We start from the raw sequence: 24,182 nt of genomic DNA on the forward strand, positions 1-24,182 counted from the left end.
TAAGATGAAAATTAAAAATATCACCCTTGCTATAAAAATCTCTTAAAACCTGATAGAATTTTATCTTTTAAAGATCATTTAAATGTGATTGATTTTTATGATGAGAAAACATATGAATTTATTTCGTCTGAATATTTTTATCCTTTTTTCTTAAGTAAATCTGTTTTTTTATTTCAGAAAATGATATACATATGTTTTGTTTTATAATGTACTAAAAAGGATAAAATAATTAAGTTCTAGTCTTATTCCTTTGGCTAGAGCCCTGGTGGCGCAGTGGTTAAGAGCTATGACTGCAAACCAAAAGATCGGCAGTTCGAATCCACCAGCCGCTCCTTGGAAACCCGATGGGGCAGTTCTAATAGCTATGTGATCATGCGTAAGCCCTCAAACCTATTTGTTTACCTATTAGTTGTCCTCATTAATAAAATTGAAGATGACAATTCCTGATCTTCTGGTTGCCAAGGGGCTAGATAAAGTGTAAATGAATTAATCTATGTACAATTAATTTATAAAATACGAATATATGACTATTCTAAAGCACACTCAATTCCGCTTCAGGCATTAGTGAAGTTATATATTTTCTAAGGTGTTCTGTTTTTTTGTTATTTATTTATTTATTTATTTTTGCGGTGGTTATTTCTTTCGTTGAGGTATAATTCATGTACCTTAAATTCATCCTTTTAAAGTGGATAATTCAGTATTTAGTATATTCACAGTTTTGAACCCTCACCACTATTCTAAAACATTTTAATCACTTCCCCAGAAACTTCCATACCCTTTAGCAATCACTTCCAATTCCTCTCTCCCCACAAAATGACACTTTTTTTAGGTAAAAATTTTTTAAAGAACCTATGTTAAGCTGAGTCTGTAATATATGAGAACAAAATCATGAATAAACTTATAAGCCATTGAACGAAGCTTCATTAAACAGAAATCAAGTAGTGAATTTTATTAAGTTTTTTAATCATATACTCCTGATAAATATAATTGAAAAACTTCATTTTATTTAATGTTGACCATTATATGTTATGTCCTCTTTCACTTGCTTGTAAATGACAATCGACATAGCAATGCATGATGTAAAATAAGATTGTATTAGTGTTTGCAAAACCTGATTCTGTTCATGTGAACAGACAACCATGCATAGTCATATGAACCATGCTGTTTTGTTGTTAAGACGCCAAGTAACACAAATTGCCACACGCATTTGGGAAAAAATAGAGTTTCATCATAAAGAAACTGGTTTTTATCAAGAAACAGCTGTGGAAAATACTGCCTTTAAGAAATAGATGATTCATAAATCTTAAATAATGAATCAAGTTTGAGATATTTTAATCATTTCTTTTCAAAATTATTTTATTCGGCTCAAAACTACCCTTGGCAAAGAAAATAGCTGTGTTTCTCCTACACTGTCACATTTTTTTTTTTTTAGTTTAACACTACTGTGTTTTTGCCACCCTTAAGTTTCTATGATTATCAACTTTTTAATATGGAATTTTTTTCCCCTGAAGTCATCAAATGCAGTTATTTTAAGCATATTATATTTAATATAAACCTCATTATTTTAATTGAAATTTGACCTTAATATCATTAAAATGGTGCTTTATAAGAATGTAATGCTTAAGAGTTAAAAATAAGTAAACAGGAATTATTGGACAAGAAGAATATTTAAGTCAGACCAGCATAATATTAAGAATGAAATCTCATAGCCTTCAGATGGCAGAGGTCTTAATTCTGCATCGTTTGAAAGTGGCTGTATCCTGGTGCCAACAGAGAGCACATCATGTAAAAGTTAAAATGCAGTAGTGAAATGAGCCATTGAAAGGAAGAGTCAGTGACCATATAATATTTCAGTTTCTATTATATCTGGTAGCAATCTGGTTAAATAGAAATGACAGTTGCCCTGAAGGAAATAAAGTGGAGGTATTATTGTAGTAGTAGTTTGGAAAGAAAATTGCATTGTGCCTTGACTGGATTATTTCTCTATCCTTGCAAACTCTCTTCACCTCTCTGTGGTCTGCTTCTTGCCTTCTTTATACAAATTGAGTTTGTACCATCTAAACTCATAGGGCCCAGGGGCCCTTTGGTGACAGGGAGGAAGAGGAAAAGGGGAATTAGAAAAAGAAAATGTGACAGGCAGTTTTGAAAAGAAAAGCAATTTTCCTTGTGGGTCTGTTCCTAAATAGGAGTTCTTCAGTGCAATATTTTGCTTCTGCTGAGCAGTCAGTCAGAATCAAGTGCACGCTTGTGCTGTTCTGTGGGGCTTGGCACTGACAGGTTTTACTTAGGAGGGGTGGGAACACAGGAGGATAGGATGAGAGGAAGTTAGTATTTTGGCCATATCAGCCCTGGAGGCAGAGTTAGCACTTGCGATGGGACAAAAGTATTTGTAGTCATCAGATAACTTTGCAGTCAGTTTCAATAGCATCACTCTTTTTTTTTTTTTTTTTTTGGCAGCCAAGCTCTTAGTAGAACCATCTGTCTTTCTATTAGTATTTTTGAGGCCTGTTTTGAAGCCACTTTGCTTGGCAAAGTCACTTTCATCCTTGGAAACGATTTTTAAAAAAAGTTCCGTGGCTTTTTGCCGAAGAAGAGTACTATGTAAAAAATCCACACATGGCTGTTCATTTTTGTTCTAAAAGAATATGGTTACTTTGTCTTTGTCTTGAATCAAATGAAATTAGAGGTGATACAGCTCCAGTGTGACTGTTAGAAAGTGAAAGGCAGGGATTGCAATTTTAGCAATGTTTCTATGTTCCTACCTCTCTCAATGAGATTTCCTTTAGTCTTCCTAGTAGATTAATTGTAAGATAAATTGACTCCTGTATTCTTCATTTTATGTAGTTCTTTTTCCTTCTAAAGACCACTGCATTGGGTAGGATAAACTGACAAATCTGCTTTATTTTACATGAAATGAAAAATAACAGACTATTAGTGGTCATTGAATATCCCATGTCTTTTTTGCTAACGGTGGAAAGTCAGCTTTGTTATTCTGGCTTAACTCCAGTTTGGATAATTATATCCTGCCTACCTAAACCCCTCTTGCATTCTCATTTAGATATTATATTCTTCATTTTCTCAGAAACTGCTGTGTAGTATTGCTATGTGCTTCTAAACAGCTGCTATGCTCCCTGCTGAAGGTGGCTGAATTTTATTTGTAGGTGAACTGATCCCTAAAGATGGTGTGTACTTGAACACTACAGCACTCATCAGACTAAACTCTTGAGGAAAGTTTGCAAAAGTTTTATATTTTACAGTTTATTTGTAATCGTGCCAACTTAAATCGTGGAGCTTTCTTTCATTTTAATATTTGTGTATGTAGTTTTAACAGATCTCTCACAATAACTTCCTGTTGTTGGTGCTTTCATACTGATTCTAGTAAGACATGTTCTTTTAAATCATGGATTCCCTCCAGTTCTTTGATTCCTGTATTTCTCCCTGTCTAGCAATGCCTTCCAGGCCTCTCTTCCTGTTCTAAAGCCTAAAGCCCATGGTTAATCAAAAGAAATTTATCTCTTCATAATGTATCCTTGCTGAAATTTTGCCACTTCCTCCTCTTCCGTAAGTTGAAGGCTGGAATCCACCTTCTCTTATCCTATCCTTGACCACAGTGACTGGGCCTTCTTTGAGAAAACTCACAGAAAAAAGGAAGGCTGACAGCATCATAATTCATATGGTCTCACCTAGGGACTCAGCATTTTCTTTCACTCTTTTTAATTGTCCACAGTTTACTTTCTCTTTCATTCCTCACAATGACCATCCCAAACTTCCTTACCTTTGCTCAACTCCCGTCCTTAGTGTCATTCTCTCTCATTTTTAGGATATGACCTTGCCATGCTCATTGAGAAAATTTCTTCTATCAGGCCTGATTTTCCTTACCCTCTCATTTTCCTGTTTATAAAACATGCATCTGTTTCCATCCATTCATATAGTCCCTGAGTGGTACGATCAGTTAAGTGCTTGACTACTAGGCAAATAGTTGGAGGTTCAGACCCATCCGGAAGCACCTCAGAAGACAGGCCTGGTGATCTGCTTCCGAAAGGTCACAGCCTTAAAATCCTTTAGAACAGTTCTACTCTGCACACATGGGGTCAAAATGAGTCATAATCAACTCAATGCCAACTAACAACAACAGCCATCTATTAACATAGCTCCATTCCACAGGGCCCAGAAGAAGAGATGTCATGTTCAAAACTAACCCTTCTACCCCTGACTTGCACTTTCAGTCTCCTCTGGAATTTTGGTGTACAAATAGTTTCTCTCTTTCCTATATTTAAAACATTCAATCTCCATTTGCATCTTTTATCCAATAAGTATGCTCAAAACTCTGCTACCTAAAGAAAGCCTTTCCTTCATCTGGCATCCTTGTGCGGGTGCTATCAAATGTCTCACCTCACTTCTCATTCAACCTCTAAAGAATAGTCTACATTTGCTAAATATCAATTTCCTTGCCTATTATTCAGTCCTCAACCTACTGCAAAATGATTTCTACTTCCATTCTAATGCTATTGATGTCTTTAGATTCATTACTACCTTCTAACTGACAATTCCAAGAGTCATAATTTTTGTTTCTAAAATACTCTTTCTGCCACATTTTTCACTATTAGACACTCCTTCAATCTGGAAATTTCCTTGGTTTTTATAACACTGTGCTCTCGTGATTTTCTTTCTTCTTGTCTTTCCTCACTGCTCACCTATTCCTTTTCCTCTTCCTCCACCTATTATTAAATTGTTTTATAACTCAGATGATTTTCAGCTAATTCTTCTCCTGACCCTTCAACTCTCTCTAGATTGCCTAATTCACTCTAATCAGCTAATGACTCCCAAAACCATAGCCTCTAAAGATTTCACTGCATAGCTTCATACTGGAGTATCCATCTACTAGTAAGATATCTCCGGTGGAATATTCTTTACGCACCTCAAACACATTGTGATCAAAACTATATCTTTCCAAGAATACTATTATTCCCCCGTGCCTTTTTTTTTTGATGTGCTTGACACGACTATAAAGACAGTCACATAAACTAGACACCTGAGAGTTATCTTTTATTCTGCCATTTTGTTTACTTCCAAGTTCTGTGAATTTCTTTCTTTCTTTTTTTTTACTTAGATATTTCTTGGCTTTTTGTCCCTTACCCATATCTCAACTCTTACATGAAGCCATCCTAAATTATTGCCTATCTGATTGTATTCAAGTCTACCCGAGGTGCCTTCGAAGAAAGGCCTGGGGATCTACTTCCCAAAAATCAGCGGTTGAAAACCCTGTGGAGCACAGGTCTACTCTGAAACACATGGGTTCACCATGAGTCAGAATTGATTCCATGGCAACTGGTTGTGGTGGTGGTGGTAGTTGACTGTATTAGCCTCTTGCCTGATGTCTGTACTTAACCTCTCAAATATTTTCTCCACATAGTCACCCGAGTATATTTTACCTTCCTACTTAAAATCGGAAACCTGGTGGCGTAGTGGTTAAGTGCTGTGGCTGTCAGCCAAAGGGCTGGCAGTTCAAATCTGACTGATGCTCCTTGGAAAATCTATGGGGCAGTTCTACTCTGTCTTATAGGGTCGCTATGAGTTGGAATCGACTCGACGGCACTGGGTGGGCTACTTAAAATCCCTCAGTAGTTACCCAGAGCCTACAGGGGAAATCTCAAGTTTTTTACCCCAGTCTACCACCGGTTCCCTCTTATATTTTATGCTCTTTTAGACTGCTGGTGGTATCCCACTAATGTCATGTTATTTCTTGCCCCTGTTCATTTGCTCATGACTCCTCTGCTTAGAATTCTTTTCTCACACCCCCACCCCTTTGCCTGTCTAATATACACTTACCTATTCAGACCTTACACCTGCTGCAACTACCTCCAGGAAGCCTTCTTTGACTTCTCCTGGCTGTGTTAGGAGTCTCTCTTCTGTCCTTCCAAAGTATCCTATACAAGTCTCTATCATTCAGTTAGCGGCAGTGTATTATCATTATCTATTCACTTCCCCACCAGGCTCTGAGAACTTCTAGAGAGCAGGCATTGTATGTGAGCTCATCTTTGTATCCCTAGTTACCACAAAAAGTGCCTGGCACATAAAAAAAAAAAAAAAAAAAAAAACTGCTTAACAAATGATGATGGAATGAATAAATTAGCAAATAGGCTCATGTAAGTAGAAGCCAGATTAATAATCTTAAACATCTACTTGATATATAAGTTTCAGTAAGCAACTGAAGGGCTTTACAATAGAATATTTACATAAAATAAAAAATCTGTTTGACCATGAATTATGGATGGGGGTTTACTTATTCTTTTACAAGTGCGATGATGTGGTTGCTTTCTTTTGGATTAGGTTTTTAGAGAACAAGACTGCAGGCAGTATCTATGTGGTAGAACTATAAATATTAAGTATTAAAACTAACAATAGCAATATTTCATTTTAAAGTTTAAAAAATATGAAACTAGCCTCTTAAATTTAGTATAAGTTATTTTAACTTGTGATTAAGATGTCTCCCACTAAAAAATTTAAAATTCTGTGATAAAAATATTTTATCAAACTTAAAAATTACAGATTCATACATTTTTCACCTCAGTAGTTTAAGGGAAATTTCATGACTTAAGTGAAAAGAGATAAAATCAATAGGGACTAGAATTTGAAAATATTCAAAACTAGTAAACATACAGAATCAATTACTGGCCCTATAACAAATCAGTTTTATAATCTGTCTAAAAAACACTGCGCCGTTTTGATATGATATGTCCTTTTCTCCCAAAGAGTTGAGCAGCAATAAAATGAAAATTAATTTATAGCAACAATATTTTACATTCATTTTGCATACATTTTGGATTTTATTTATAGTGTTTATCCTGAATATTAGTACAGTGCTTTACAATATATTCTATTATAGTCTAAAGAAAACTCATCATTGGGACTGTGAAATTAGGTTTATTTTCCATTTTGGTTCCTTTTTATTTCCCTCTTTTTATTTTTCCCTGAGTAGTGAAAAAGTCAGGAGGTATTCCAATGCTGACTTTGTTTTTACCTAAATGTGGAATATTGAACAATTTATTTGGCCATGTGGGATCTTGTTTCCTTATCAACACACATTGCCTGTGTTGGCCCGGATGATTTCTGTGATCTTATTTAGCTTTAAAATTCTGTGTTATCTTATATATGTGTATCTTGAAAAAAAAAATAGTAAAACAAATTGTAATACTAAAATAAAATAAAAAATACATTTTAATAATTTACTCCATAGTAAGATAAAAGTTTGTGGTAATAAGTTTAGAATACATAAATTTAATGAAAGCCCCAGAATTCATTGCTTTTTATTCTTTAAAACACTAAATTTTTACCTAAAAAATTATTATAAACTGTAAGAGTAAAAATGAATTATCTGGATAAGAATTACCCTACACAAGTAGTTACCCTATGTACAAGCAACAACCAGTTAAACAAAGTAATCTAGAAAACATTCCCTTTACAATGCCAATAACATACATTATTAAAAAAACACTAGAAATAAAATTACCAAGTAAACTGTTAGCATTATATGAAGCAAAGACTTCAATAAATTGAAAGACATAATCTGCTGTTGGTCATCAAGCTGTCAACATATTCAGTTCAAAAAGAAATTTCATATTCTAAAATTCATGTGGAAAAATAAATGTAAAAAAATGTATTGGACATTTTTGTGAAAGAACATAATGATAGGATACTAGACTTTCCTATTATCAAATCATATTACAAAACTATAAAGATTAAAACACCGTGATATTAATTAGACTATGATAGACAGGCATACCTGTCCATTACAAAAGGGTTGCATAAATTTCTAATATTTCTGGATTACTTTTCTGTCTCTTCATGCATGAATCATCTTAAAAGTTATAGATATATAAGCTAGACCCTCTTTGCCATACTTTAAGAATAGGAACGCAAAACAACCGGTACTTCATCTTTCCATTCTTCTCAGGGGAATACTGGATTCCTTTGTGGTCATTAGGTACTGGTTTTTTGTTCGTTTGTTTTGTCCACAGGCCTTTTGTGACCATTTGGAGTTAATGCATGAAGATTTAACTAGAATGATGGGACTATATGATTTGTTATGTTTTGGGATTTATGAATTATCACTATATATAATAGTTTCAAGTCCTGCACCAAGCCCTAAAGATACAATGGTAACTAAATTATACAATCAAAAAACCAAACTCAGTGCCATCGAGTCAATTCCAACTCATAGCAACCCTGTAGGACAGAGTAGAACTGATTATAGTCCTTCCTAAATAAGCTCATAGGTCATGGGGAGACTCAATGTCACATAAGTAACAATTATTCAACCGTGTTAGCTTTGTGAGACTAAAATGGCGTTAGCGTTATAAGGTTAAAAGAATCAACAGCTCTTTCTGTCTGAAAGGTCTGAAATTCTACGTTACTCTGTACATGTGGATCTTGAAAAAAATCAGTGAAACAAATCGTAATACTAAAACAAAATGCAAAACTAGCAAATATATAGAATGAATTACTAACCCTATAACAAATCGATTTTAGAATTTGCCTAAAAGATGCTACACTGTTTTAATATAATACATCCTTCTCTCTCAAATAGATCAATTTCAGCATCAGTGAACTGAAAATAAGTTGTTAGCACTCTAAGAAGTGCTTCACAGGCAGACATATGTGCATCCCGAAAGGCTTTAAAGAAGGAGTAGAATTTTGCAGGAAGAGAAGGAAAAGAAATACGACCCAAAACAGAGGAGAAAATACTATAAACATATTCAAGCATGACATATTCAAGCATGGGAGAATACAGAATATGTCAGAAACTCTCATAGTCCATTGGGGCAGAGTATAGGATACGTGAAGGAGGGCAGCAGAAATGTCTGGAAAGATAGACCGGAAATATATCATAAAGAGTCTTGAACACCATGCTGAGGGATTTGGTCATTATTTTCCAGGTAATAGCAAACCATCAAAAGTTTTTAAAGAAGCAGGGAATATAAAAAACAAATACAAAAGTCATTTAGAAGGACTTCTGTGAGGAACATAGCTTAATATCTGGTTTTATCTTTGTGGCACCAGAACCCTTAGTAGTCAGGCAGACGCTCCCTTTCAACTATTTATATACCTGGAGGAGCTTTGTAACTCAGGGTAAAGCACTCTGGGAAAGCAGAAAGATTTGTTGACAGGTACTGACGGAAACCCTTCTTTAAAACAGTACTTCTAAAACCTGCCTGCACATTATAATCGTCAGAGGAGCTTTAAAAAATGCTGATAGCTGGGTAGCTGATAGCTGGCTCTCACCCCTAGAGAGTTTCTGATTTAATTGGCCTGGGAAGAAACCTGGGTATTGGGATCTTCTAGAATGCCAGGTGATTCCAATATATATTCAAGTTTGAGAACTAGGTACCGTACTAAAGCAAGAACCTATTGTTTCTGCAATTCGCAGACTCGTTTTGTCCGCATTTTAAAGTATCAGAAATTTGAATGTCTCTTATAACCCTTGTATGCATTTAACTTGAGGTTCCTTACCTCTGTGCTCCAAAACACTCTTATTAAACTTATGGTATATCTTATAACCAATGGCATCTTAGGAGAAATTGTGCTATATAAAATATAATACTTCTGTACAAACAATGAAGTATAAATGATATATAGTAGCTGGTGATAACCCTAACCAGTGTAACTCATAGTTAGTTTGTTATTCTGGTCTGCATTCCCTTCTCATATTGAACTGGCCCCTGTGTTAGTTTGCATTGGGATAGCTGCCTCTTGTTTTAGGCCATTTCGTTTTACATACTTGCTCAATATGCAATCTGTAATTTTTTAAATCTTTAATCCATCATATTCAGTTGGTTCCTAAAAAAGGCTTATCTTTATTTTTCCCAGTATGCTCCAGAGATGCTGGCTGTTTGGGTATAAACTTTCAGCTCTAACATTAAGACACTGGCTTTTTGTTTGCCTTTTTGTCATTGTACTGTAGTTAAGAGCTACGGTGAGCTACGGCTGCTGACCAAAAGGTTGGCAGTTCGAATCCACCAGCCACTGCTTGGAAACCTATAGGGCATTTCTACTCTGTCTATAGGGTCGCTATGAGTCAGAATTGACTCAATAGCCATGGGTTGGGTTTTGGTTTTCACTCTGGTGGTAGCGATAGGCTTAAAATCCTTTTGGCTAAAAGAAATGCTTCTGATTTGGAGTTACCGGTGAAAACAGATCTCTCTTAAAATGTTCTTCATGTTTTGTCCCCTTCTCCTTCTCCCTCTCCCTCCTTACCCTGCCTTCCCTTACTGCCTATCCTCTGTTCCTCTCTGTTCCTTTCCCCAACCTTCTCTTTTCCCCTCTCACTTCCTCACTTCCTCCTCCCTCGTCCTGCCACACACACTCACCAACCAAAATCTCAAAAATTGCTCAGAGATTTCCTGTGAAAAATGAATGAAGGAGAAAGAAACTGAAGACAGACTCTGAGAAATGATGAGATCTATAAGAATCAAAAGAACTCTGGGAATATGCAATGCTAGTGGGAAAAAGAGGACAGGTTTAAAAAATATTTAAGTGGTGCCTACAAGGATTTAATGACTCAATGAATGTCTAATTATCTTTGTTCTACTTTTTTTTTTTTTTACCATCTTCTTCACTAGAATCTAAACTTCGTGGCATAGGGTGTTGGCTTTCATGTTCACTATTAGATCCTTACTGACTAGCTGAGTTTCTTTCACATAGTAGATGTTCGTTAAATATTTTCCAAACAACTGAATTAATGTGCAAAAGGAGCAGTGAGAGAGAATGAAGTGTCAGATATGTGATTTTCCCCAAGATCTTAAACTCTCATTCATATAACCAATGACTAACACTAACCAGTGATCATGATCATGTTCCCCAGGGTTATCTTGATTATGTATTTGAATTTAAAGAAAAAAAAAAAAAAAGCCCTAGGTGAATTAAAAAAAAAAAAAAAAAACCTAGAGTTTTTAGTTAATGGCATCTGCATTAGCCAATAATGTGACATAGCTGCAAATACGGAATATCTTTGGATACATTTCTAGAGATTCCTACTCAGTTCAAAGAAGATAGTGATCCCATTGGGCCAGATAATTTATTTATTGATGGAACTCCATACCCTGACAGAAAAAAAAAAAAAAACCCTGACAGACAGAGACCCTAGTAAATTAGAGTGTGTTCCAAAGATTCCAACTAAAACAGAAGCCATGTGGTTTGAGGAATAGTTCAATTGCTTCAAAAAGGACAAACATATACATGCAGTAGAGAGGGTCTGTATATGGGTTCAAGAGACTGGAGACTATACCCAGCTCTGACTAACTTGTTCTATGACCACGGACAGGTCAGTTCTCTTTTAGTACCAATCTCCCCTAAGCTCTCTTCCAGGTCTAATATTTTAGAATTTTTAAATTTCCATATGATGTGTCAACATGAGAATTGTCTCCAGATAAATGAAGAACTATTGATATATAATATAAAATGATGCTGGTTTGGTTAGTTTTGTTTTAGAAGGTAGAATTAGTCCTAATGTGTGAGATTTACAGAGGGAGATTTCAGTTCAGTCTAAGGGAGAATTTTTTAACCATTACCTTACTGCAATAATAAAATGGCTTTTCACACAAAGTAGTGGTGTTTTCATCACTGTCAAATATATTATGTAGGGCAATTATTCATTAAGTTAGAGGTTGGACCAGATAATATCTAACTCTAGGACTTTCTGATTCTTCTGTCTAAGGTAGTCCAAGGCCTAATTCTCAAGCGAGTATTTTATGCAACCTTGTATGAAAGTATATTGAATTAAATAAATTATTTCCTTTACCATAAAGTAAGGAGGGTGGGAAGCATGGAGCACTAGAACTTCTTCTCTTTGATTCGCTCTATCATGTTCAGCAGGTTCAAGGTCAGCTGCCGCCATTAATGATTCCCGTATTCCCTCCTGACCAACGGACACTGGCTGCAGCTGCCCAGCAAGGATTCCTCCTTCCTCCAGGCTTCAGCTATAAGGCTGGATGTAGTAAGTACCATTGACTTTTCATTTGGGAGTGGGTTAAGGGCATGCCTTTATCTTAGGCCATTTAATATCACTGCCACATCAAAAAATGAGATCATCCATATAGCATTCTTATTTTAAATAGGAAACACACAAAAGACGGAGAAAAGGATTTGTGTTGATACTTAAAAGAACTTAGGTAATTTCTGTGCATCTGGAGCCAATATTTCTCTTTGTTATTCAGTTTCATAACTTCTATTTCCAGTGTATTCACAAAATGTGAGTGGAATTTTTGGGTTCATTTTATTTTTGCATAGGTAATATTGATGGTAAGGAGCCCTGGTGGTATAATGGTTAAGCGCTCAGCTGCTAACCGAAAGGTTGCCAGCTCAAACCCACCAGTCACTCCATGAGAGAAAGATATGGCAGCCTGCTTTTGTAAAGATTTACAACATTGGAAACCCAGTGGGCAGTTCTACTCTATCTTATAGGGTCGTCATGAGTCGAATTTGACTCGATGGCAATGGAATATTGATTGTAGGAATATGCTTCTTAGTAACTTTCTATTGCCGTTTAAGATAAATCCAAATTTCCTGATGTGGATTAGTGAGCCTTCCATTGTCTGTCTCCACCCTGTACTTACAGCCCAGTTCCTCACTAGTTTTCTTTTAGTTCTTAGAACAAACCATACTCTTTCTTGACTCTGCACTTGTATTCTTGGTATTCTTAACCTTTTCTAATTCAGATCAGGGAGAGTTTGCCTGACATAGGTTAGGTCTTTTTCTTCTGCTTTCCTTGGATCCTGTATATTCTCTCTCTCTCACCTTAGTGGTAAAGTCTGTGAGGGCAGATGCTGATTCTGTATCATTGTTATATCTCAAATTTTAGTACAACATTCAACTATTTTTTGAAAGAATGAATGAGTTAACACATTAGAAATAATATAGATGAAATTTTGCATAGTGTGATAGGTTATTCCAAATAATGATTTATATTGCTTATTAACTTTAGAAGCCTGTGATTCTATGGCTTTATTTTTACCAAAAAAAAAATCTAAATTGCTTTTTTTTTTTTTTAATTTAAATACTGTCAGCCAAAATGGCAACTGTAATGTGTTAAAGAAAGTTAGTAACTGAAATTTCAAAGAGGGGCTAAATTGCTAAACTGTCTAGAACAATATTATCATGAAATGTTTTCACTGATAAATATAGAACATCATTGAAAAAAATTATTGAAGCATTATCCTTTAGATGTATATGTAGAATATAATTTTAAAATTCCAGTGGATTTTAATCCATTTATATATGAATAAACTGTCCCATTTCCAACATGCTGTGCCTTAGTGTTTGTTGCATTTGAAAAATTTTGTCCAACATTATGGAAACCCTGGCAGTGTAGTGGTTAAGAGCTGCAGCTGCTAACCAAAAGGTTGGCAGTTTGAATCCACCAGGTGCTCCTTGGAAACTCTGTGGGGCAGTTCTACTCTGTCCTATAGGGTTGCTATGAGTCGGAATCGACTTGATGACAATGGGTTTAGGTTTTTTTTTTTTTTTTTTTTGGTCTAACATTAAAAAAAAAAATTACTAGGAATCAATTCTAAGTTTCCTGCTAGATGATGTTTTGGATTTTCCCATGTGAAATTGAACATTTATTCCTAGTCTTATGACTCCATAATATCAAAGCAATTGGATGTATTTTTAAAAATACACAAAGCCTGTTTGAGAAGAGTAGATCACAACTATGAAGTTTAGATAAAAGTGAACTGAACTCAGGACTATAACAATTAGCATATGTATGGTATTTTTTGCTGTCTAGCTTTTATAGGCTTTCATACCTCTTGACTTTCATTTCCTGTGTTTTAAGGTAGCATTCTCACTTTGGGGCTTTCATTTATTCATTTAATATTTTTTTAGCCCATCATTTTGTAGATCATCAATTCATCCAGAAACACCAACATACATTTACTCTAAATTTTTTTAATTCTAAGAACTATTCTATTATTATACTAAATTCTTTGTTTCTGATCATAAAGGATTTTTTTTCCTTGTTGTTTTTCTTTCCATTTTTGTAAGGAATTGCTATTCACATTAAACACATGATCAAACCAAAAACTAAACCAGTTGCCGTCAAGTCAATTCCAGCTCATAGCAACCCTATAGGACAGAGTAGAATTGCCCCATAGATTTCCCAAGGAATGCCTGGCAGATTTGAACTGCTGACCCTTTGGTTGGCAGCTGAAGCACTTAACTACTATACCACAAAGCTTTCCAAACACATGATACCAATATGTTTTTGGTAACCTTGGATTAACATATACCAGCCAGTTTTTAGGCCTCTGAACCTCAGAGGTAAGGCTTTATTCTGGTTCTAAGGCATTTAGCACCAAGGTGTATCCCTTTTGAAATGCTTGAAGCTCAGCAGACCACAGTTGGAGCCTCACTGTTTTGTAAGTTGAGCATTTTTTTTTTTAATTTTATTCGGGAAACTGCTTTTGGTTTAGTCCAATTGTGCTGACCTCCCCTGTATTGTGTGCTGTCTTTCCCTTCACCTAAAGTAGTTCCTATCTACTATCTAATTAGTGAAGGCCTCTCTCCCACCTTTCCTCCCTCCCCCCTCGCATAACCACAACAGAATATTTTCTTCTCAGTTTAAACTATTTCTCAAGTTCTTATAATAGTGGTCTTGTACAATATTTGTCCTTTTGCAGCTGACTAATTTCACTCAGCATAATGCCTTCCAGGTTCCTCCATGTTATGAAATGTTTCACAGATTCCTCACTGTCCTTTATCGATGCATAGTATTCCATTGTTTGAGTATATTGTAATTTATCCATTCATCCGTTGATGGGCACCTTGGTTGCTTCCATCTTTTTGCTATTGTAAACAGTGCTGCAATAAACATGGGTGTGCATATATCTGTTCATGTAAAGGCTCTTATTTCTCTAGGATATATTCCAAGGAGTGGGATTGCTGGATCGTATGGTAGTTCTATTTCTAGCTTTTTAAGGAAGTGCCAAATCAATTTCCAAAGTGGTTGTACCATTTTACAGTCCCACCAGCAGTGTATAAGTGTCCCAATCTCTCCACAGCCTCTCCAACATTTATTATTTTGTGCTTTTTGGATTCATGCCAGCCTTGTTGGAGTGAGGTGAAATTTCATTGTAGTTTTGATCTGCATTTCTCTAATGGCTAATGATCGTGAACATTTCCTCATACATCTGTTAGCTACCTGAATGTCTTCTTTAGTGAAGTGTCTGTTCATATCTTTTGTCCATTTTTTAACTGGGCTATTTGTCTTTTTGCAGTTGAGTTTTTTGCAGTATCATGTAGATTTTAGAGATCAGGCACTGATCAGAAATGTCATAGCTAGAAACTTCTTCCCAGTCTGTAGGTAGTCTTTTTACTCTTTTGGTGAAGTCTTTGGATGAGCATACTTGTTTGATTTTTAGGAACTCCCAGTTATCTAGTTTTTCTTCTACGTTCTTTATAATGTTTTGTATACTGCTTATGCCATGTACTAGGGAACCTAACGTTGTCTCTATTTTTTCTTCCGTGATCTTTATCGTTTAGTTGAGCATTTTATTAGGTGATGCTTCCTAGATATATTAGTTTTGTAAACTTTTGCCGTTTTTTCCTTTATTTCTGTATGATAAGGATGGCAATCATAATTATGGCTTTCCTATGTGTGTTTTATGTGATTGCTAGGGAGCCCTGATGGGTTTGTTTTGATTTTTTTTTTTTGTCATTATTGGAAAACCAGAAGTTCCCCATATAGCCTAATGGGAAACCTGTTACTGTTGAGTCTATTCTGACTCATAGTGACCCTATAGGACAGAGTAGAACTGCCCTATAGAGTTTCCAAGGAGCGCCTAGTGGACTTGAACTGCCGACATTTTGGTTAGCAGCCATAGTTCTTAACCACTATACCACCAGAGTTTCCAAGCCTAATGGCAAGGCATCCACAATAAATTGTCTATATGGCTCTCATTGGTATGTTGTCATACCACAGATCAGTGGCACCACAGTCCCACTTACCTCAATGGTGGCTTGTATTACCAGATCATATTCCTCAAAATCCGTATTAAAAAAACAAAAAAAAATCCATTGCCATTGAGTCGACTCCAATTCATAGTGACTGTATAGGATAGAGTAGAACTGCCCTGTAAGGTTTCCAGGGAGTGGCTGGTGAATTTGAACCACTGACCTTTTGGTAGGCAGGTGAGCTCTTAACCGCTGCACCACCAAGGCTCCAAAATCTATATGACTAACCAAAAATTTAAACACACTCAATTAGTAAGTCTGCATTCCAATGCTGAAAACACATGCCATCCAAAAAAAATTAGAGAGAAAAAAATGTAGTAACAAAAGGGTTAACTCGTCACTGCCTGAGATAGCACCTTCAATTTATGCATCTAGATTAGTTCTGTTCTTAAAAAAAAAAAAAAAAAAAGTAACGAATATTGTGCCAAAGAGAAAACTACATTGATTATGAACAATAGCATAACTGTAGGCCTGGAAAAGATCAAGAACATCTCTCCCTTGCTCCCATTTGACAGAGCTGTCATAATAAATTTGCTCAGTGTTAATGTTACATGGCATGGAGAATTTTTTTCCTTTGTAAAATTGTTATTATGTTCAGCAATTTTTATTCTTACCTTTAGTGCTTAAAGTTATAAATGATACCACTTCTTTCGGTAACCTTGGGAGTAAAATAGAATAAAGTGTCCATAGCTGCCGGTAAGCTTGAAACTAGCACCTTGCCAAACTCTAGAACTAAACAGAAGCCAGCAGCAAAAGAAAGTGCCACTCTTGTTGACATTCTGGCACTTTGAGCCATTTTGAGTGAGAAACTGGGTAGAAGTGGTAAGTAGTCCGGACGGTTTCCTCACTAATCACATTGCAGGAAAGGAAGAGAGGTAGAGAAAGAAATCTGGCCCTCTCCTCTCAACAATGGACCTTCCTATTTTATTCCTCCCTAGTTGTATACCATATGTGTCTTCTCTGGTTGCCAATTGTTCTAATTTGAGTGCTACTACATGGCAGTGGGTTGGGACATGGTACTTGGAGCCCTGGTTGCACAGTGATTAAAATCTTGGCTGCTAACTAAAAGATCGGCAGTTCCAATCCACAGCTGCTCCTTGGAAACTCTATGGGGCAGTTCTACTCTGTCCTACAGGATAGCTTTGAGTCAGAATCGACTCAACGGTAATTTTTGGGGGGGCGGGGGTGGGGTGGGGTGGTTTACATAGTACTTAATGAAAGAGACTGACCAGCTGCATAAAAAAAAAAAAAAATCAAATCCCACTTCTCAAATCAACGCAATTGTCTTAGTTATCTTTAACAGAAATACCACAAATGAATGGCTTTAACAAAGAGAAACTTATTTTCTCACAGTTTAGGAGGCTAGAAGTCCAAATTCAGGGCACCAACTTCAGGGGAAGGCTCTTTTTTTGCTCTATCCACTCTTGGAAAGTCCTTGTCTCTTTTCAGTTTCTATTCCTAGGTTCCTCGGCAATCATGTGGCATGTATCTTCTCCATTTTTGCTTGCTAACCTGCTTTTTTATATCACAAAAGAGATTGACTTGAAACATACCCTACACTAATACTGCCTTGTTAGCATAACAAAGAGAAGTCTTTTCCAAATGGGATTACAACCATAGGTATAGGGGTTAGGATTTATTTTGGAGGGACACAATTTAATCCATAACAGCAATCTACTCAATCGAATTCAGTTGCACATGCAGTGGAGCCCTGGTGGCATAGTGGTTAAGAGCTTGGCTGCTAACCAAAAGGTTGGCAGTTTGAATCCACCAGCTGCTCCTTGAAAACCCTACGGGGCAGTTCTATTCTATAGGGTCACTGTGAGTTGGAATCGAATCAATAGCAATGGCTTTTTTTGGCATACGCAGTATTTCTTCCTCTGATCAGAACTAGGTCAGATCTCACTAGTTAAAGGACTTAACTTCCAAGTCTATTCTAAGACATCAGACACCAGCTGGAAGCTTTGGAGCCTCCATGACACCCTCACCTCTTTTCTGCTGGTTTCCACTACTGCCTCAGGTTCAATAATTTGCTAGAATGACTCACAGAACTCAGGAAAGCACTGTACTTATGACAATTTAGTTATAGCAAAAAGGATCCAAATGAAGAGACTTATGGGGCAGGGTTGGAAGGGTTCCCAGTGCAGGGCATCCATGTCCCTCCCATGGGCACTGATATCTGTCATCAACCAGAAAGCCCATGGAGCTTCCATGTCCAAAGCCTTTATAGGGACCTTGTACTTGGGCATGATTGATTGAATCATCCTCCAGCCTCCCCACTCTTCCACTGAGTTTGGGCTGGTACCACATGATTGGTATTTCTGGTCTGGCCAGTTCCCACCCAAGATTCACCTCATTAGCATAAACCCTCAGGTGTGATCTGAAACCCTTATAGATAAAAGATATTTCAATCATGGAGAATTTCAAGGCTTTTGATATTATCTCTCTGGAACCAAGGACAAAGGCCAAATTCTTTAGTTAATGTTAACCCCACACCAACCTGTCTTGATTTCAGTTTCAAGCAAATATGAAAGATACATTATTAGTTGCTATTAAAAACCTAAATGCATTTCATCAATCCATTCATAGAAAACATTGATGAAAATTTTTCCATTTTAGAATATGTGTCTTGATAAAATAAAGAAAATTGATCTAGAACTACAAAAGTAAGTTCAAATGTTCCCAACAGGGAAAAAATAAAATAAAAACACCAGTTGAGGAACTTAACCATCACAGGTTGAATTAGCATTTCTTCTTTTTTTATTTTCTGAAGTTTTTAGTTGGACATAGACAGTTTCCCTTTAAGAAATATAATGGTAGAAATATGGGGCAGAGCAGGAACACTCAGAATGTGGTTGCTGGACCTCTTTTAACTCCTAGAATGCACATCATTAAAATAATAAATTAATTGCAGCATAGCCAAAGACTTCAGAGTAAACAGACTATTTAGAAAAGAAGCTTTAAAGAGTGTTTTAGTCCATTCTTATCTGTGAGTATATAGATCAGTTTACAAAATACTGATATATTTATAACCAGAATATCAGGTTTCTGTTTTGGCATTGGGCGTTATTGTATTCAAGCATGAAACCACACAACTTCTTGGATCTGTATATATTTATTGCTTTTCCTATTTATTCCATGAAATCTAGAAATACTTGTAAGCCACTAAAAGGAAGAGTAAATAATGGTGTATTATTAAACTGAATGCTTTTAATATATATCATAAGTAGAGAAGTTGAAATAAATAAAAATACTAGCTTAATCAGTCAACTCAATTCAGAAACCAGTTAATTTAGGGGAAAAAAATTAGTCAAGTAATCTGTATTTTTAACTTGCCAGTTCTATTAAAACTCTAACCACAACCCATATTTTATGTCAAATAAATTTCCCAATTCTAAAGTATCTTTGTGGGTAATCAGAAAACAATCATTACATTGACCAAAAGCAAACCAAACCGATTGCCATCAAGTTGATTCTGACTCATAGCAACCCTACAGGCCAAGTAGAACTGCCCCATAGGGTCTCCAAGGAGCACCTGGTGGATTTGAACTGCCAAACTTTTGGTTAGCTGCTGGAGCTCTTAACCACTACGCCACCAGGGCTCCCATCATTACATTAAAAAAATAATAATAATTTTTTTTTATACCCCTTTAAATAAATTTGAAAACCTAAGCAAGTTGCAAACTCTGAATTAAAAAATAACAGTGTTTTTACAAACGAATTGGTTCAAGTACACTTTGGATGGTCCAAGGACAGATTCCATTTGTCTCTCTTAAAATGTCTGAGTGATCTTAACCTATTAACCAAAGACTGCACCCTGTGAACCTATGAAGCTTAGGTGAGGTGTATATTTTTGAAATGAAATCTAAATACCTTTGACACCTGCAGAATAGTTTTTATGTTATGAGAAAGGCTCTCCTTTTGTGTTTGTTCATCATAGAAAAGGTTCTACCATAAAGGGATGAAAATAACTTTGTGTATGTTGGTGTTAGCCTAACATTTTAGACTTGAGGGAGACTTTTGAGGTAAGATGGTTGAAGGTCAGAAGATTGGTCAAAAGGCCTCCGACACCCTTTCAGCTCAGTAATGAGTCCACACCTAAGGTACATCCTTCAGCCAAAGATTTAACAGTCCCTTGGAACAAAACAAGACTAAAGGAGCACACCGGCCCTGGGGCGGGGACTGGAAGGTAGTAGGGAACAGGACAGCTGGTAATAGGGAACCCAGGGTTGAGAAGGGAGAGTGTTGACATGTCATGGGGTTGTTAACCAGTGTCATACAACAATGTGTGTACTGGTCGAAGAGAAACTAGTTTGCTCTGTAAACCTTCATCTAAAGTTCAAAAAATAAAATAAAAGATGTTTGGTCAATACCAATTTCTCTGACTCCAGTTCTCTTTTCCCAACACACAGCTACCTTAAACCTCAACCTCAAGCAACTGCTGTTTCTTTAAAGCATATATTTTGGGGGCAGAAACCAGAGGAATATGTGCTTCTCCTCTTAATTACCAAAGTTCTTTGCCCCTCCTGTTTCTGTGTGAGTGAAAATTTCTAGTCATGTAACTGTGATAGTTACTCTCGGAATTTTTGATGGGAAGACACAATGTGGAAAAAAAAATCTGCTGAAAAGGCAAAATTCAATAAAATAACCCATTTTCTATATATGGTATAAAACAAACAGTTGTAAAAAATTGACTTGATAGTTTAACAAAAAGTTTCAAATTGAATATGTCACATAGCCACTAACATAGGGTCTTACCCCATAGATGGGCATAGGCCTAGTGCTATGGTTCCCAAACTGTGTGCAAGCTGACCCAGGGTGCTATAGCAGATTTACAGGGGCATGCAGAGTATTTGTAAATTTCAAGGAAAATATAGAGGCATTAGTCAGACACTATGGGAACTACCACAGTTAAGTTGTTTGGACTTTAATATTTAACAAAATAAAATTGTTGGACATTTCTTTTGGCATAGGAGTGTATGAAAAAATTATTGAGCCCCTGATGATGCCTTAAACCAAGAAAGTTTGAGAAAGCCTGGTCTAGTCTAGCATATATTGTTTTTTTAAGAAAATATTATGACCTCTTTTCACCTGGAAGTTATTGTTGTTGACTTATCATATTTTCAACCACAGAACAGATTATTGTAACAAAATACATCTTACACTTACAGGGCTATTAGCAATATTATGAGGATGATCAGTTGAGTCCTTTGTCTATACCACTTGGTTCTTTTGTCTCTGGGATTTCAAGCAATCACTTGTTTAATTTGTTTTGATTTAATTAACCCAGTCTCAAATTGGCAAGTACAAACAGAGAGGTACTTGGAATGGGAGAACATGGAGTTGGAATCAAGCTTTGCCTCAATCAGCTACTTTGGTTGTCCTTTTCAAGTTACTGAACTTCAATTTCTCCATCTACAAAATGGATTAATAGAATCTATTTTACTGAATTGTTACAGAGATTAAATAAGAGTGTGTCTGTTTTGTAAGGAGTAATTTAATCTTTTCTTAAAGAATGTTTCATAACAATTTGGGGTCAAGACACAACTTTTTTCCCTAATCCTTTAGTGTTGTTGGGTGCCATTGAGTAGATTCAGATTAATAACGACCTCATGGGACAGAGTAGAGCTATCCCACAGGGTTTTCTTGGCTCTAATCTTGATGAAACTAGATCATCAGGTCTTTCTCCTGCTGGGTCACTAGGTGGGTTTGCACTGCCAACCTTTTGGTTAAAACCTGAGTGCTTAACGTTATACTACCAGGGCTCCGTCATCATAGTAACATGCAAGCCTCCACTGACAGATGGGTGATAACTGAGCTTGGAGTTCACTGGCCAGGAATAGAACCCTGTCTTCCACATGGAAGGTGAGAATTCTACCACTGACCTACAACTGCCCTCAATAGTCCTTTAACTGATTGTAAATAGGTTATTTATAAATGATAAATACTGAGAATGCCAGCAACTTATTTGAAGACCACACCCAGCATTTGATTGCATATCACATCTTATCTAGTATGGAACTCACTGTGCCACACCTGAATGAGGCTTCCTCTGACTGAGGAAAATAAAAATTGTTCAGAAAAAAGTAGTACAGTGCTGATGGAAACATTTGTTTCATGTAGATACAGCGTTAACTGTTTGCGTTGTTTTCATTGTAATTGCCAAGTTTTAAACTTTTTCCACTTGTCTATTTATCAGAGCTCCTGTTAGGAAAGATCTTAATGATTTTTAGAAAACACATTTAGTCACTCTTTTGGTTGTATGAAACTAGAAAATATATTCACATACTCATTCTGCATTTTAACACATTAATTTTTCAGAAATGTGCCAAATAAAATAGCCATATAAACTTAAAGATTGAAATATTTAATTGCCTTATGAGATTAGCTTAAATAAATAGAAGTCAATGAGCCAAGCTTAATAAACTTAAAATATGCTGTATTTACTCTTCATCAGTTTTCTGAACAGTATTTCCACTTCCAATAATAAAAGGAAACTCTCAGTTAATTAGGTCCTCATACACCACAATAAAATTAATGTTTAGGAGTTAAATACCATAAACTTCCTCAGGCATATTTGCTGATGTGTTCCTGTTTTTAGTGAATGTCACATGTTTCATTGTTTAATGGGGGTATCACGTGGGTTCCATTATAATCTGTCTCGTGCAAAGGGTCCATGTGTCTGGCATTTTAGGAGACTGCATGCTAATTTCTGATTTAACTGTGTCGGCTGACACACCAGTCATTGACAATCACTGCTGAAACAATCACCAGATCACAAGTTAAAAACCATTGACATGGTACACTTTTTATCAAACTGACAAAAATAGGAAACGTGTTGTCAAGATCATATACTGTAGATTCTTTATAAATAAGCAGAGAGAAGAGGATGTAATCATATTTTCAGGCTTCTGTGTTTCTATGTGTTAGAATTATTTTAACCAGCTTTCCATCGTCCAAAAAATGTCATGAGTCAGTGGCTTTGGCAGAACCTGACTTAGTATAGAGCTCTGTAAGTACTTAGTTTTGTAAGGAACTGCTCTGGTACCTAGACAGCCATGGGCTTAAAAATATGAAGTGATTGAAAAATAAAGAGAATTGGGTACAGAAATAGATATAAACCCATGGCTGCTGAGTTGGTCCCGACTCATAGCAACCCTATAGGACAGAGTAGAACTGCCCCATGGTTTCCAAGGAGCACCTGGTGGATTCGAACTGCCAACCTTTTTGGTTAGCAGCTATAGCACTTAACCACTACGCCACCAGGGTTTCCAGAAATATATATAGTAGTCCACAGTTAGATGGTGACATATATCACCTGGTTCTCATGGGAAAAAAATGTTTCTTGGTTAATAAGGAAACCCTGGTGGTGTAGTGGTTAAGAGCTACAGCTGATAACCAAAAGGTTGGCAGTTCAAATTGACCAGGAGCTCCTTGGAAACTCTATGGCACAGTTCTACTCAGTCCTGTAGGGTCACTATGAATCAGAACCAACTCGAGGGCAATGGGTTTGGTCTTTTATTTGGGTTGGTTAATAAAATATGCTTTTCGATAAAAACTGAGTTGCTAATATTTTTATAAGATTCATTACTGAAAAAACGTAGCTATATGTGTCTTTGTTGTAGCAGTATGTTGTTGTTGCCATTAAGTGCCATCGAGTCGGTTCTGACTCATAGTGACCTTATGTACAATAGAGTGAAACACTACCCAGTCGTTGTAGCAGTATATGTTGATGTATATGTCCTTGTTGCATCCTGGTTATAAAGTAACAGCTTTTAGTTTATCACGTTTTATTGTTTATAAAACTGCACATAATCTTAAGTATCATAACAACTCCGTGAGATAATAACGAGATTATATTAGTAACCAGTTGTCTTAGTTATCTAGTGCTGCTATAACAGAAATACCACAAGTGAATGGTTTCCTCACAGTAAAGCAGGCTAAAAGTCCAAATTCAGGATGTCAGCTGCAAGGAAAGATTTTCTCCCTCTGTCGGCCTTCTCATCAATCTTCCCCCAGACTAGGAGCTTCTCTGCACGGGAACCCCGAGTCCAAAGGACACGCTCTGCTCCCAGCACTGCTTTCTTGGTGGTATGAGGTCCCCCTGTCTCTTTGCTTCCTTCTTTCTTTTGTATCTCAAGAGATTGCCTCAAGACACAATCCAATCTTGTAGA

At 36.3% G+C, this 24,182-nt stretch overlaps 1 protein-coding gene across 9 annotated transcripts in view; it reads left to right on the forward strand.

The window, feature by feature from the left end:
• Positions 1 to 24,182, forward strand: part of SOX5 (SRY-box transcription factor 5) — a 1,149,712-nt gene that overhangs the window by 995,776 nt on the left and 129,754 nt on the right. For all 9 annotated transcript variants that reach the window (XM_064284479.1, XM_064284485.1, XM_023554801.2 and 6 more), the window contains one exon: positions 11,872 to 11,992. In XM_064284479.1, coding sequence (XP_064140549.1) covers positions 11,872 to 11,992 — 121 coding nt within the window. The remainder of the gene's footprint in view (positions 1 to 11,871; positions 11,993 to 24,182) is intronic.

Source organism: Loxodonta africana, chromosome 4 (assembly GCF_030014295.1).
Source record: "Loxodonta africana isolate mLoxAfr1 chromosome 4, mLoxAfr1.hap2, whole genome shotgun sequence".
NCBI lineage: Eukaryota > Metazoa > Chordata > Mammalia > Proboscidea > Elephantidae > Loxodonta > Loxodonta africana.